Consider the following 16,746-nt stretch of genomic DNA (forward strand, 5'->3'; position numbering starts at 1 on the left):
GCAATTTGCTGGGAGGCAGTTGGATGACTTGAGGCCATTGGATTTGGGTGGTTCCCATTAATTGTATGGAAATCTGTCTTCAGTGGTGATTATTGGTTTCTCGCCACACTCTGACGGGATCCTGATTCTGCCTGTGGGAGAAGGCCAGTTGCACCACAAACAGTTTGGCGCCCAGCACAGTTCACCTTTTTGGCCACTCCTGCTATTCACCGGCCTCGTCACGCTGTGGCTTGAGCGCAACGAGACCTCTGAATCATGCCCTTAGTCAAGAAGGCATACGGCATGCTTGCCTTCATTGGCCGGGGCATTGAGTATAAGAATTGGCAAGTCATGTTGCAGCTGTATAGAACCTTAGTTAGGCCACACTTGGAGTCTCGTGTTCAATTCTGATCGCTACACTACCAGAAGGATGTGGAGGCTTTAGAGAGGGTGCAGAAGAGATTTACCAGAATGTTGCCTGGTATGGAGGGCATTAGCTATGAGGAACAGTTGAATAAACTTGGTTTGTTCTCACTGGAACGACGGAGGTTGAGGGGCGACCTGATAGAGGTCTACAAAATTATGAGGGGTATATACAGAGTGGATAGTCAGAGGCTTTTCCCCAGGGTAGAGGGGTCAATTACTAGGGGGCATAGGTTTAAGGTGCGAGGGGCAAGGTTTAGAGTAGATGTACGAGGCATGTTTTTTACACAGAGGGTAGTGGGTGCCTGGAACTCACTACCGGAGGAGGTGGTGGAAGCAGGGACGATAGTGACATTTAAGGGGCATCTTGACAAATACATGAATAGGATGGGAATAGAGGGATATGGACCCAGGAAGTGTAGAAGATTGTAGTTTAGTCGGGCAGCATGGTCGGCACGGGCTTGGAGGGCCGAAGGGCCTGTTCCTGTGCTGTACATTTCTTTGTTGTTCTTTGTTCACCTTTTGGGTGAATCGTGCCCGATATGTTTAAAATTATGGAAATTTTAAATGTTCTTCTGAACGAATGTCACTCCACACTTATATTAGTTTTTCAGGACCAGAGGGATCATTCAAATGTAATTATGGCAGAATGTTGTTAAAAGCTTGGTGAAATCTCATTCAACAAAGCTTGCCAATTTCAATGATTTTTACAGTTCAAGAAACATTTAAGCAGTTGTAATTTGTGTCAAATTACTTATTCTAGGTTGATTTACAGAAGCAAAGATTGCAACTGCACATCTTGCAGAGGAACATGGATATCCCTGACAACAACTTGTGTGTGAACACCAGAGGTTGCTGTCACTTTTACTCAGTAATGATGGAGTGTGCTGACAGTTTCTCCACCATTGTAAACTACAAATTGTAGGTTATTAATGTGTTAAAAGATGAAGTGCTTCTTGGAAACTGTTCATAATAGTAGCTCAGTAAAATACGGGTACTCGTGGCCACACAATTGTATTAGTAGCTGTTCAGTTGAAATCCTTACCAAGAGCGCTGCAACAATTGGAGCGTGCACTATGTAAAGCAGATGTGTTTCAACACTTATCCAGCAACTGCAAGAAATGTAAATACAAATAAGAAACACACAAGTTACAGAATTACATTCATATCTAAATACTGAGTGAAGGAAAAATAACATACTTCTTCAAAATTCTGATTTAAGTGATTCTTTGTGACAATACCAATGCAACACATTAATGTATTAATCCTCATTTTGATTTCATGCAGCAACCAGATGTCAGATTGTCTCAGTGCTTTTGTCTTCCTGTCAAAAAGTTGTGGGAACAAATACCGTTCCAGGACTTGTGCATATTCAGTTGTAAATTGCAATTTTGCAGGGATGTAAAACCAGGTGAGATTGGATCAGCCACACATTATACATGCTGAAACCAAAAGAGAAAATGCTGGAAACTCTCAGCAGGTCTGGCAGCATCTGTAAGGAGAGAAAAGAGCTAACGTCTCGAGTCCAGGGCCGGGATTCTCCCCTACCCGGCAGGGCAGGGATCCCGGCGGGATGGGGTGGCAGGAACCACTACGGCGTCGGCCCCAATGGTGCGGATTTCTTCGCACCTTTAGGGGCCAAGCCCTCACCTTGAGGGATTAGGCCCGCACTGGAGTGGTTGGCGCGCCACCGGCCGGCGGGAAAGGCCTTTGGCGCCACGCCAGCCGAGGCTGAAGGGGCTTCGCTGGTCGGCGGAAGTCCGCGCTTGCGTGGGAGCGTCAGCGACTGCTGATGTCATCCCCGCGCATGCGCGGGGTCACTTCCAAATCGGCCATCGCGGAGGCTATGGCGGAGGCGGAAGGAAAAGAGTGCCCCCACGGCACAGTCCCGCCTGCAGACCGGTGGGCCCCGATCGCGGGCTAGGCCACCGTGGGGGCACCCCCCGGGGCCAGATCGCCCCGCGCCCTCCCCCAGGACCCCGGAGCCCGCCCGCACCGCCAGTCCCACTGGGAAGGGAGGTGGTTTGATTCACGCTGGCGGGACTGGCATGACAGCAGCGGGACTTCGGCCCATCGCCGTCCGGAGAATTGCCGGGGGGGGGGGGGGGCGCCGCCGACCAGCAAGGCGCGATTCCCGCACACGCCAAATTTTCGGTGCCGGAGAATTCGGCGGCCGGCGGGGGCGGGATTCACGCCACCCCCCGGCGATTCTCCGACCCAGCGGGGGGTTGGAGAATCCCGCCCCAGATGACCGTTTGTCAAAGCTGCCCTATACATGCTGTCCTATACATGCTGCCCTATTTTCATTTCCAATGATTTAATTCTTTAATGTTGTTGTTGCCCCATCACCACCAAAACAATAGTCCGTGTCTTAATGGCATGCAATGTGGATCTAATGGTAGGAGCAGAAAACTTAAGTTGAAAAAAAATTTAAAACCAAATGCAAAGGAAATTTTTCAGGTTGCAAACCCACAGAACAAACTATAAATCAATGCCAAAATGATGAAAATAGTTTTTGCTGTGAACACTCACTAGATGTGCACCTTGAAACAATATGACATTGCAATTTCTAAGGCAGCAAATGTATATGATAATGAGACTTGTGCCATTGAGCAGTGAAAGTTTCATGCATTCCCAACACATGTCCATTGAAAAACCTAAACCAAAACATAAACCAAAGTTTAATGACACTGTGCCAAGTGGGAGTGGAATATCACCCCTGAAAAAGGAGTGAAAATATGCCAATTTACTAATGTACAGCTAAATAGCATCAGCGCTCTGCAATTTAGGGTTAATGTTATTAATGAGTTCGACAGTTGTAGCAGCTTTTGTTTCTCATATGATAATGTGTTTCCAACCATGTAACATAACTACTGTAATTAAAAAGGTTTGTCATAACAGGCTTGTGAATTGTCATCCCAGGGGGATGTTCCTGTCACATTCCAGAGTCTGTCAGTTTATTTTCTCGAGGAGCAGTGTCCTGTCTCCAAACTCTGTTTCTCCTCTAAAGTCATTGAACTTGCTATTGCCTAGTCCCAAATCCGTGTCCATCTTTTCTGCAACTCTGAGGGCCGGAATTTTAGCTCCTACTGGAGGCAGACAAGGAAGCGGGGAGGTGAGAAATTTGTGCCTTTGACCTGTGTCTACTTCAGCAGCACTATGCCGCCTCCAGGCCATATTCCTGGAGGCAGGCGAGGGTGGGGCATCAGGGTGATCCACTCACAAGCAGCGGATTGTCAGATGAAGAAAATAAAGGCATTATTGATGCTAACTGAAGTAGGCCAAGCCTGTGTTCAGCAGCATCCATAAGATGCCCTGTGGAGAGTTTTCCCCCTAAGCTGCAACCCACCTCCCCCTACCTTCCTCGGAGTGGTGGCCTGGCGGCAAAGGCATTTTTTTTACTTCACATTTAAAACGTTGGAGAAAGGGTGCCTCCATTTTGGGGTGCACTCTCCCTCATTTATCTACTGAAGCTGGACAGCCTCCTACTGATCCTCCAGCTTTGAAAACCTACCCGCCTTCCTTAATTGGATGATGGGTTTGCCTTTGGGGTCACTATTAGAGGAAAATCACGCCTGAAGGCTGTTTCCCACATTACACAGACTTCTGGCCCTGCTAATGGGGTGTAGAAGCCTAAAGGAAAATCCTGCCCCATATTGAAAATGTGGTGTTGGGTGCTCTGGTGCACAGATGAGCCAACACAGTTGTATGTGGTACAACTCTATTTTATTATAACTCTTATAATACAGTTCGTTCTGGATACTCTGCACGTGCTGTCTCCCTGAGTGTCTTTGGCAATAGCTGTGTCCTGGTTCTCCTCTGCAGCTCTTACTGACCACCAGGGGTCGTGTCTGTGCTTTTATATCTTTCTGTCATTGGTTGTGGTGTTGTGTGTTCTGATTTGTCTGTTGGTGTGTCTATCATGATGTGTGTGTTTGAATATCATGACATCCCCCCTTTTTACAAAGACAAGTGCCTACGTGGTTATAAATATAATTGTGTCGTGAGTGCATCTAAGAGTGTGCGTTTGTGTTGTGTACAGCGTGTGTTTATGACGTAACTATTTACATGGGGCGATGTCGGGTGCGTCACACTAACAAGGTTGTACCATAACAAAACTTGGATGCGAGAGAAAAAAAAAACTTGAACATTGGTCCGGTCAGACGATATCTGGAACAATAAACAACAACAGGTTATAATACAGAAGTGTTTGACTTTTTGAACGTATTAACAGTGTTATAAGTCCAGTCTAATGGGTGACCGCCTCAAGAATGGGCTGGTCCTCAAGCCGGTTCAGCTGTGGAGATTTGGGGTCACACTGGTTCACCTTGGACTGTTGGAGGTGATGCTGTTGCCGAAGTCTCTACTTTACCATTTGTTGTACTTCATGCAGTGCTTGGTTTTTTTCATTCTTGCAAATATAACATTCAACATCTTTGTTAGTGGTGCCCTGGCTGTGGTTTGGTTCTGGTGGCGATGGAAGGGGCATGATCCGTGGCATCTCCACGAAGTCATCCTTGGGAACCAGTGGAGGATCCGGCGTGTGCGTACGGTGCAGTTGCGAGCGTGGAAGGCGGCACAAAGCCCGCTGATTGCGCCTACGCACCAATCCATCCGCCCTGCATGCCAGGAACAAGGTGAAGTCTGTTTTCTTTTTATGTTTGTGGTGGACGGCATCTTGTAGCCGATGGGTCGTTGCCATCGAAGTAGCACCATCACTAATATCATGCAAGGCGATGACTGTGCCAGATGTGGAAGTTGGCCAAGACCGTGTACGCTGGTTCCGGCCTTCTGCTGTGCCGGAAGGGCGACTCCGCAGAGAAACGTCGAAGCATGTCGCCTTGGAGAGAGAATTGTTGCTCGCATCAACGTCTGGCGATGGCGCGAATTGGTGTGTCCATCTTGGACCGCCGGTGCTGGTTGCCACTGCCGACCCAGTGGGACTGCCACGCGATCCATTCCCTGTCGCCGTGGCATCTGCCGTCACCCTGAGCGTGCCATCACCGAGGCCGCGACACCGCCCGTCCGGAGCAAGGTCTGGCGTGCGCAAATCAGAGTCGGCGCTTGGCTGCTCCCCATCTGGAGTCCGGTCTGCCTTCCGCCGATGCCCCCCGTCCGGAGTCCCAACAGGTTCACTGGAGGCAGCCGAGATTCCCTGAAGCTGCACTTCTGGAGTCGGAACATGCAGGAATGCACCAACCAGTGGAGAGGCTCGAGCCATCGAGGGTAGAAGCGGTGCGCCGCCACCGCAGTCGTCAGTGGTCCCACCGTGATCGTTGAGTGCCTCGGTACGCACTAGGCGAGGTCTGTCACCTTGCACCTTTTGCATGGGAAGTGGGATGCTGTCGTCACTCGTCTCACATCCCGTGGATAGATCGTCATTAGCAGCTTGCTGTTCACTAGGGTTGGGTAAATTGTCAGAGTTTTCATCTGGTGGTGCACACCATGTCGGTGGACTGTCATTGTCTTGCCATTGTCCTTCATTTGGGCTTTTCTTCTTTGGAACTTTAAATCTTCCCCCAGACATTGCAGAACCTTGTTTATTACCCCCAAATTCTCCCATATGTATGGTCTCGAATATAGGATCCACTGTTTCTATCGACATTGTACCATTTTCCAAAGAACATTCCGTTTCACTTTTCTTCTCAGGTACCTCATATGTAACTTTGTTTAATGTACATGCCTTCATGGTCTCTGGGTCTGATTTTGCTGGGACTGGCATGGTCACGGTCTCTCTTTTACTGTTCTCAATTGCCCACATTATACTCCCCATACATAACTGCTTAATCACTGGGGTTAGTGTGGTACAATGGACAATCGGGTCGACCTTATCTGCATCTTCACCATTAGTGGAAAGCACACTTGGTTCACTTGAAACTGCTGTGGGTTTTAAATTCGTTATCTGGCTACTCGATGTCGGTGTCCTCAGGATTCTTGCTCCAATGTTCTGCTCAATAATCAGTGGAGTGTGTATAGGTTCAATGCAATTAATGTTCCCCTCCAGGTTTGAAGAGTCATTACTGACTAACTGCTGGTCTCCGAAGTTGGGATTTTGCGGCATTGTGTTGAAGGGAGACATTTGTCCCTGCTGTAGATATGATTCAGGTTGTGTTATTTCCATTACCTGAGGATCAATGTCTTGTCCATTTTTTCGATCCGTACTAAAACACTGGCAATTCTCACTCTGCTCCTTGCAAGTTAAACATTCAATTAATTTCGTTAGCAAATCCTCAGCATCCTTCTGTGGCCGTGCAGCATTATTAATCTCTGTTCGGCTACAATGATCCTGAAGGTCAGCGCATAAACCTTTTTTCTTCGGGCTTGGACGAGGCGATTCCTTTGGCTTGTCTTCAGTTGGGCTTGAACAGTCTTCAGCGCTGTGCCCTTTATTGTAGCATGAGAGACCGTCATGGTCATGCTGCTGTGTAGTGGAGCATGGTAGGCTGTTATAGCCTTCTTGCTGTTCACGGGAGCATGGCAGACTTGCATCGTCTGCCGCTGGTTGGTCAGGAGAGGTTGCTAGACCCTCATGGTCTTGTTCCTGCAAGGACTGCGCTCTGGAGTCTTGCGTTCCTTCCATCGTGGAGTCCGTCCACGAGCTCTCTGTGGAGGCTTGTGACACTGGAGTCACTTCTTGTTCGTGCAAGGACTGCGCTCTGGAGTCTTGCGTTGCTTCTATCGTGGAGGCTGTCCACGAGCTCTCTGTGGAGGCTTGTGACACTGGAGTCACTTCTTGTTCGTGCAAGGACTGCGCTCTGGAGTCTTGCATTTCTGCTTTCATAGAGTCGGGAACGTTGAGCGGGACGTGGACCACGCTCTGTGTGGCAGCAGGGCACTCTCCGTGTGCTTGCACCGCTCCCTGTCTGTTAATGTCAGGCTGCAGCATCATCCGGTACTGATAAGTTGGAACGTCATATCTGCTGGATTGAAGATCCTCAAATCCGAAAAATGAATCCGCATCTGCGTCGGATTCAATGTGGGGGCCGCCAATGTGCAACACGAAAGGTTCGTCCGAGTCATAGTCATATAGGACCACGGAGCTATCATTGGGCTCGCGAGGTCCGGAAACACTGTAAAAATCGTCATCGAAGTATTCAAGGTCGGAATCATCGGCTTGTGCGTAGGTAACTGCTTGTCGGAGGGTTCTTCGGAGGTTAAATTCATCTCCTGGGTCAATTTGCGGCACTGTGCTGTCATTCCAGGTGAAGGAAGGTTGTTTTACAGCTTTAACAGATTTTTGTTTTTTTGATTTGGGACGTTTCCCTTTTAAATTGGATTTGGGACATTTCCTTTTTAAATTGATCCAGTCTTGGGCCTCTGACATCCTGACGCTCGGTATGTAGCACGTAGGAAGCGACTGCGCATGCTCAGATCGCTGTTCCTTTACCGATGGCCGTTTTCTTGACTGCGCATGCGCACCATCTCGCGCATGCGCAAACGAAACTTCCGGTTCTGCGCACTTCTCGCGCAACTGTGCTAGCGTTATACCTTTAGCAAGATGGCCGCCGACCTCGACCCAGCCTTTTCTCAGGCCCGGGACTTCGGGCTCCGGGATCCCAGCCACGAGGTGAGTACTGCAGCTTTTCTTACCTTTAAGTCCCCATTGGATTGCGTATTCTTCACAGTACTTGGCGAATTTGCCCATGACTGCCTGGTAATCGTGCCTTTGCTGCCTCCTGAAGAACCTGAACCTTCTGAACATTGCTCTTGCCCTTGCACCGGCGACGGTGAGGAGAAATTCAATTTTTTCCTTATCATCCAGGTCCTTGAGTTCAGCTGCCGCCAGGAACAACTCGAACATTTGCCGGAATCGCCGCCAGTTTTCGTGGAGGTCGCCGTCGCACTGGAGCGCCTGCGGAACCGGGAGCTCGTACATCATGCCTGGGCACCGCTGGTTGTCTCTGTACACTGAGGTATGCCGGCAGGTATCGATCCACTCCTGTACCATGTGGTGTTGGGTGCTCTGGTGCACAGATGAGCCAACACAGTTGTATGTGGTACAACTCTATTTTATTATAACTCTTATAATACAGTTCGTTCTGGATACTCTGCACGTGCTGTCTCCCTGAGTGTCTTTGGCAATAGCTGTGTCCTGGTTCTCCTCTGCAGCTCTTACTGACCACCAGGGGTCGTGTCTGTGCTTTTATATCTTTCTGTCATTGGTTGTGGTGTTGTGTGTTCTGATTTGTCTGTTGGTGTGTCTATCATGATGTGTGTGTTTGAATATCATGACAGAAAATGCTTCAATGAGGTTTCTGCCCCTACCACAATACCACAAGTTCCCTTATCAAAGTCGCAAATTATCTCTTATGTGACTGGGACAAAGGTAAGTTATCCTCCCTCATCCATCTTGACATTTGATGTGTTTGACAATACCAATCATCCTCCACTGCCTCTCCATTATTCTCCAGCTGGATGGTACGGAACACACCTGGTCCCATTCTTATTAATCCAGCTGTAGCCAAAATATCATTTGTAATGCCTTCGCATCCTACTCCTGCAACATGAGTTGCAAAAGATCTATTTTTGGACTTCTCTTTCTCATCTATCTGCTGTACCTCGGTGACATCATTCAGAAAAACAGTACTTAGGGCGGCATGTGGCACAATAGTTAGCATTGCTGCCTCTGGCGCTGAGGACCCAGGTTCGAATCCCTGCCCTGGGTCACTGTCCGTGTGGAGTTTTCACATTCACCCCGTGCCTGCGTGGGTTTCACCCCCACAACCACAAAGATGTGCAGGGTAGGTGGATTGGCCATGCTAAATTGCCCCTTAATTGGAAAAAATAATTGGGTACTCTAAATTTTTTTTTAAAGAAAAACAGAACTTGACACCCAGGTCCAATGCACCACCAACTCGCTCAATACTTACATTTGCTACTTCTTGGGCGGGTTTCTCCATCCCGCAGCATCAGATTTCTGTTTCACCCCGCCAGCGGGATGCTCCGTTTCGCCGGCTGGTCAATGGGGTTTCCCACTGTGGGGCAACCCCCGCCGTTGGGAAACCCCCGGGCTGCCGACAAAATGGAGCATTCCGACAGCAGAGAATCCAGCTCCTGATCTATCATCCAGTACTGGATGAGCAACAATTTCCTCCAATTAAATATAGGAAAGACTGATGCCATTTATTTTGGTCTCTGCTACAAAATCTATTGCTAGCTACTTACTCTATCCCCCTCCCTGGAAACTGTTTGAGGCTGAACCATTTTTCATAGCAGCACGGTAGCACAAGTGGCTAGCACTGTGGCTTCACACGCCACGGTCCCAGATTCAATTCCCCGCTGGGACACTGACAGTGCGGAGTCCGCACATTCTCTCCGTGTCTGTGTGGGTTTCCTCCGAGTGCTCCGGTTTCCTCCCACAGTCCAAAGACGTGGACTGGCCATGCTAAATTGCTCTTAGTGCCCAAAAACATTAGGAGGGGTTATTGGGTTACGGGGATAGGGTGGGGCTTAAGTGGGTCGGTGCAGACTCGATGGGCCGAATGGCCTCCTTCTGCACTGTATGTTCTATGTCTATGTATGTTAATCTGACCCCAAGTTGATCTTCCAACCATATGTACCCACCATAAATAAGAAATTCAGTTCCACCTCTGGAACGTGCACCAACTCCCGTTCATCCCAGAAGTTGTTGACCTACATTGTCTCCCGGTCATACAACATAGAATCCCTACAATGCAGAAGGAGGCCATTCGGTCCACCGAGTCTGCATTGATCCTCTGAAAAAGCACCCTATCTAGGCCCACACCCCACCCTAACCTCATAACCTCACCTAACCTTTTGGACACTAAGGGGCAATTTTTTAGCATGGCCAATCCACCTAAACTGCACATCTTTGGACTGTGGGAGGAAACAGGAGCACCCAAGGAAACCCACGAAGACACGGGAGAAAGTCCAAACTCCACACAGTCACCCAAAGCTGGAATTGAACCCGGGACACTGGTGCTGTGCCACCGGGCCATCATGATTCTAAATTTCATATTCTTGTTTTAAAATCCCTCTATGTTCTTTCTCGTCCCTAACTCTTTAATCTCCCCAGTCCCTCAACCACTACTGTTCTTATCTAATTCTGACTCTGTTGCATCCCCAATTTTAGTCACTCCAACATTGGTTGCTGTGCCTTCAGCTGCCTACGCTCAAAGTTCTGGAACACCCTCCTTATAGTTCTTTGCCTCTGCTTTCCTCCTCGAAGACACTTGTTGCATCTTTCCTTTTTAACATTCTTTTGGTCATCTAGCTTCACATTGCCTTCTGTGTCAAATTTTGCTTTATAATAATCGGAAAGGTCTTGGGACAATTTATTATGTCAATGGTACTTTATAAATATAAATTGTTGCTGTTGTACATATTATGATGAAATTAGTAATGGTTGGCGAGGGAACAAATTCAATTAGTTGAATAGTTTTATAAGGCTTAGTAAAAAAGCTGTTGTTATTTAATAGGTTGTGTGTGAACAAATGAGCATTATTCAAAGGAATTGCTCAGATAGAAATTGCTGGGATGCCTGGAGCATAATTTGATGAAGGTGGGAGGGGAGCATAATTCGGGACAAAAACACGGTTTACCTGGTTCCTGCCTTATTGGTAAACCCAAAAGATATTACATTCCAAGGGGTAGCTGCTTCTTTTCTTTTGAATTCCCCACTATCAACATCCTGAGGTTACTGAAGTGGACTAGCCATATAAATACTATGGCTACAAGAGCAGGTTAGAGGCTGGGACTACTCCGCTGAGTAATTCACCTCCTGACACCCCTAGGCTTGTCCATAATCTACAGTGAGAAGTCTTACAACACCAGGTTAATCTACAAGGCACAAGTCAGGAGCATATAGGAATTCTCTCCACTTTTCTGGATGAATATAGCTCCAACAACACTTAAGAAACGCAACACTATCCAGGACAAAGCAACCTGCTTGATTGTCATCCATTCCATAAACATTCACTCCCTCCACCACCAATGCACAGTAGCAGCAGTGTGTACCATCTATGAGATTCACAGCAGGAACTCACCAAGACTCCTTAGGCAGAACCTTCCAAACCCACACCGCTACCATCTAGAAGGACAAGCACGGCAGGTACATGGGAACCCCACCACCTGGAAGTTCCCCTTCAAGCAACTCACCACCCTGACTTGGAAATATATTGCCGTTCCTTCACTGTTGCTCGGTCAAAATCCTGAAACCCCCCCCTCTCTAAGAGCACCCTGGGTGTACCTATGCCACATGGACTGCAGCAGTTCACAAAGGCAGCTCACCGCCACCTTCTCAAGGGCAATTAGGGATGGGAAATGAATGCTGACATAGCCAGTGAAGCCCACATCTCATGAATAAATTCAATAAAAGAAAACGGGTGTAAGTCCCACAGTGGGATCTGATGATCCAATGGTGAATGGTAAATTGGACTCAGGAGGATCAATTTCTATTTCTCATTAGTCCTTGTGTTACCTGAAGGCAAATAGAAAATAATTCGATTTAGCCCAATCTAGGCTCCAGATATTCTCTCTTCCCTCAGTCTGAATTCCACCACCACCATCTTAATTATTGAAATGAGCCTGACACTGGGATTTGGACAAGCCAAAGCAATGGGCTGAAATAGCACGTCCTTCAACAAGTGCAATGACACCCTGAAAATTTCATACACCTGTATTTATAAGTGCAGTGATATGGTGATTCAGTCTTGTATGATATCTGTTTAGGAAATGCCCATAATAAAAGCCGTGGGTTGCGATAAAGCATCTTAAATTGTTGATGTATTTTTACTGCTCTCTACTGTACCAGATTAGAAATCAGGCAAACTCCCTCATGAGCACTACACAGTAATTAAAATGTACAGTACAGGGTTCTAAATCATAAGGATGGATTAAATTAACATTCATTCACACTTCAATGAGTAATTACATAAATTTTAACTACATGGACTGCTTTCGTAACAGTCCCTTCATCACCAAGTTCTTTTAATAATTTGTCAGTGCTCATTTCAATTTCTAATTCTGTGCCTCATTGGAATTCTGAACAGCTAAGTATTTTGATCAGTATATTTCGGTACAGACCATTACTGGTAACAGAATGTGCTTTCCACTTAGGTTATGCATTTATCAGGTCAGGGGAAACTGGTGTGCTTAATTAAATGCGGCAGGAAATTTGGGCCAGGGAACCGGTTATAATTAGCAACAACACAACACTGTAACTAGCACTTAAATGCTTCGTTGTGAGCTCATTTGTTAAAAAATATTTATTGTCTTAGAAATATCAGCATGTATGTTACCAATTATTCATGGTGTTGCAACTGTAAAGTGCATTCATGAGAAAGGACCTAATCTGCCACCAGAGGTACAAAGGGAAGGACACTCTTCTGGGAGTGGAGGTCAAGGGAATGCAAGGCTCGGGGCCCTCACTCACCTTCAGGTAGTGGAGAGCATCGGACCTGCGAGGGACACTCTTCTGGCAGCAGAGGATAAAAGGAGTGAAAGGTGTGGGGCCCTCACTCACCTTCGGGCAGTGGGGAGCACCAGACATGCAAGGGGCACTCTTCTGGGACCGGAGGATAAAGGGAGTGCGAGGCTCAGGGCCCTCACTCACCTTCGGGCAGTGGAGAGTACCAGAGTACCAGACCTGTTCAGACAGCACGCTGAGTTTGAAAAATCCAAGAGTTATCTCACAGGAAAGCGGTAAGCTGATTGGTTGGTGAGTAACTGGTAATAAGGCCCTTCTTTAAATAGCTGAAACTTAAATAACTGAATAAGATAACAGTTACGGAACAGAGCTGGGAGGACAAAGAAGTAAAGAAAAAGTGAATCTAAGAGCAAAACGGGTTAAAAGACTGTAAGAAAGGGCAGAGTGCATGTTTCCATCTCCTCAGGAAATCGAAACTGCTGTCTGGGTGAGTAAATTTGGGTAGGTACTGTCATAATATACACATCAGTATATGATGGTGCAGAGACACACACTGACTGACACACTGCAAGACCAATCAACACACACAACACAGCAGCCAATCACCAGTTAGGGCACGGTCACTATAAAGAGAGAGGGCACAAGTTTTCCCGCTCATTCGGGATGCAGCCTCTGAGAGATTCAGAGCCCATAGTCAGTAGCACAAACATCCACCATGTGCTAGCAGTATAGGCTGGTTAGGTTCGGCATAGGTCTTCAATCAATCTAACATTGTGTCGACCCACAGTGCAAGTATGTTTAACAGCTCTCAGTTAAATAAAATAGAGTTGTACTATTACAAGTGTTGGTAGCCTGTCTATGTTACTGCTAAGGTAAACACAGTCTCCACAGATCCAGAGTACCCAACACATCATGGTACCGGCATGTGATGTTAGAGTTTAATAGACCTAGCTTCAAGTGATCTGCCTTCGACCAGCAATCAGCCATCCGGTAGTATGGACAGCGTCTGCCCTCCCCCGCCGCTCCGCATCACCGGCAACCTCGGTGCGAACTGGAAAATCTTTAAACAACGATTCCAGCTATTCCTCGCAGCTACGGACCTGGAAGCTGCCTCAGACGCCAGGAAGATTGCTCTCTTCCTTTCCACGGCCGGGGACCACGCCATCCATATCTTCAACTCCCACACTTTTGCTGAAGGTGAAGACAAGTCCAAGCTCAAGACAGTCCTGCTCAAATTCGACAGTCACTGTGACATCGAGGTAAATGAAAGTTTTGAGCGCTATGTCTTTCAACTTCGTCTGCAGGGTAAGGATGAACCTTTTCAATCTTTCCTCACCCACCTTCGCATTCTCGCGCAGTCCTGTAATTATGGCTCCACCTCCGACTCGATGATCGGTGACCAGATCGTTTTCAGTGTGCAATCGGACCCCCTACGCCAGCAGCTCCTCAAGGTTAAACAGCTCACCCTTGCGATAGCCATCCAGACCTGCGTTCTGCATGAACACGCCACTGACCAATACTCGCCCATTCAAGCGGCTGAAACGGCGCGGCAAGGTCCCCACGAGGCAGAGCGGGTGCAAGCCATTAAACAACTCCAGGGCCTAAGCCTGGATGAGGGCGGTGATTTTGCGCGCTTTTCGCGGGCTCCCGTGCATGCGCGCACTGACCAAGGGGACAGCGAGGCCGAAGACCGCACTGCGCAGGCGCGCACTACGTACGACCGCACCGCGCATCTGCGGTGCCGTACCGAATGTTCTGACGTCACGACGTGCGGCAACTGTGGCTCCGCCCACTTAAAGCGGCGATGTCCTGCAAAATCCCGACGCTGTCTCCAATGTGGCAAGCTTGGCCACTATGCAGCCCTATGCAGGTCTGCTCAACCTACTACCTCTCTTCGCTCCAACCAGACACGCAGGGATGTCCGAACCATCCAGCCACCGGTCACCGATTCCGACTCTGACTTGATTCCGGACCTTGACACCGAGGACCCTAAAGCACCATTTCGGGTGGGCATCATCACCAAACACAAGATGCTCCAGAAGACATAAGCCAAGTCTCTCCCAATATTCAGCATTGACCCGGACGACGAGTGGTGTGCCACCCTCACGGTCAACCAGAATTCGTCGCCCACCTCAGAGACTGAATTTATGAACTGCCTGAATTCATGGACTCTTTGAACTCATGAACTGATTGTTTCGTTACCCTGTTTGGTTAACTCACTGGTTTGTACATACTGTTGTTCTAGTTAAATTTTGTGTTATATACTGTCCATCTACACTGGACACCTTCCAATGTAAATATCTTAGAGTTTCTGTACATAGTCCTGTAAATATGCTCACATGTGCCACACATAGTTCGGAACATTCGCATACGACATTATTTATTGCCACAAACACACATTTTTTTTAGAAAAGGGGGGGATGTCATAATATACACATCAGTATATGATGGTGCAGAGACACACACTGACTTCACAGTGCAAGACCAATCAACACACACAACACAGCAGCCAATCACCAGTTAGGGCATGGTCACTATAAAGACAGAGGGCATTAGTTTTCCCGCTCATTCGGGATGCAGCCTCTGAGACAGACAGAGCCTGCAGTCAGTAGCACAAACATCCACCATGTGCCAGCAGTATAGGCTGGTCAGGTTTGGCATAGATCTTCAGTCGAACTACCATAGTGTCGACCCACACTGCAAGTATGTTTAACAGCTCTTAGTTAAATAAAATAGAGTTGTACTATTACAAGTGTTGGTAGCCTGTCTATGTTACTGCTAAGGTAAACACAGTCTCCACAGATCCAGAGTACCCAACACATCAGGTACTTACTACTACGATTGCTTATAATTGTTAAGATATCGGGCACGATTTCACAGCCGCGCTGCGCCCACGACAGCCCAAGGTGTACAGCCATTGTTGGTTGCGAGGAGATGATGGAGATGATGTGCCGCAGGAGGCTCCATCTCACCCCGTGGAGGAGGAGGATGCCCGCTATCGGTGGCCGTGAAGGTCACCATAACCCTGAATCTTTATGCCACCGGATCATTCCAGAGCTCAAGCAGGGATGTGTGCAGCATTTCACAAGTTACAGCCCACAGGTGCATCAAAATCATGAAGGACCTGTATGGCCGGGCTGCTGACTATATCAAATTTGAGCTGGACCAAACTTATCAAGATGCCTGGGCAGCAGGATTCTCTGCTATTGCTGGGATGCATCAGGTCCAGGGAGTAATATGATATCCATGCCACCTTACGCACACTGTGGCATCAGGGAGTGCCCTTCATTAACAGGAAGGGGTTCACTCCTGAATGTTCAGCTCATGTGTGACCACTATCTCTGGATCATGCACCGGTGTGCATGTTTCCCAGGGAGAGTGCATGACAGCTTCATCCTGGGATACTCGGAGATCCCTGGCATCTTTGAGGGCCACCCCAGGATGATGGTGTGGTAGTATGCATTAGGGGTCATGTGGGACTGTGATGTCATTGGCTGACAGATCCCGGGTCCTGGTTGGCTGTTGACCTCTAGCTCCGCCCTGAAGGCGGAGTATAAGAACCAGGAGTTCTCCCCCGCAGGCCAGTCTGTTACTGAACTGCGGGGAACAAGTCACGCTTAATAAAGCCTCATCGACTTCATCTCTATTCGTCTCTCGTGAGTCTTTGTGCGCTACAATTTATTAAGCGTGCTTAAAGGACTATGGAGCTCAGGATCATCCCGGAATGCCTGAGGATCAGCCCCCACGCAGTGAACTCAGCAGCAGTTTTCAAACACTGGCAGACTTGTTTCGAGGCCTACCTCAGAACGGCCCCCGGCCGGGTCACAGAAGACCAAAAACTACAGGTCCTGCACTCGAGGGTAAGCCCGGAAATTTTCCCTCTCATCGAAGACACAGAGGATTTCCAGACGGCATTCGCAGCACTAAAGAGCATCTATATTCGCCCAGTGAACCAG

General features: G+C 48.1%; 1 protein-coding gene across 1 annotated transcript in view; it reads right to left on the reverse strand.

The window, feature by feature from the left end:
• Positions 1 to 16,746, reverse strand: part of calcr (calcitonin receptor) — a 546,460-nt gene that overhangs the window by 54,954 nt on the left and 474,760 nt on the right. Inside the window, exon 13 of the mRNA XM_072509015.1 lies at positions 1,448 to 1,514. Within this exon, the coding sequence (XP_072365116.1) occupies positions 1,448 to 1,514 (67 nt within the window). The remainder of the gene's footprint in view (positions 1 to 1,447; positions 1,515 to 16,746) is intronic.

Source organism: Scyliorhinus torazame, chromosome 6, assembly GCF_047496885.1.
Source record: "Scyliorhinus torazame isolate Kashiwa2021f chromosome 6, sScyTor2.1, whole genome shotgun sequence".
Taxonomy (NCBI): Eukaryota; Metazoa; Chordata; class Chondrichthyes; order Carcharhiniformes; family Scyliorhinidae; genus Scyliorhinus; species Scyliorhinus torazame.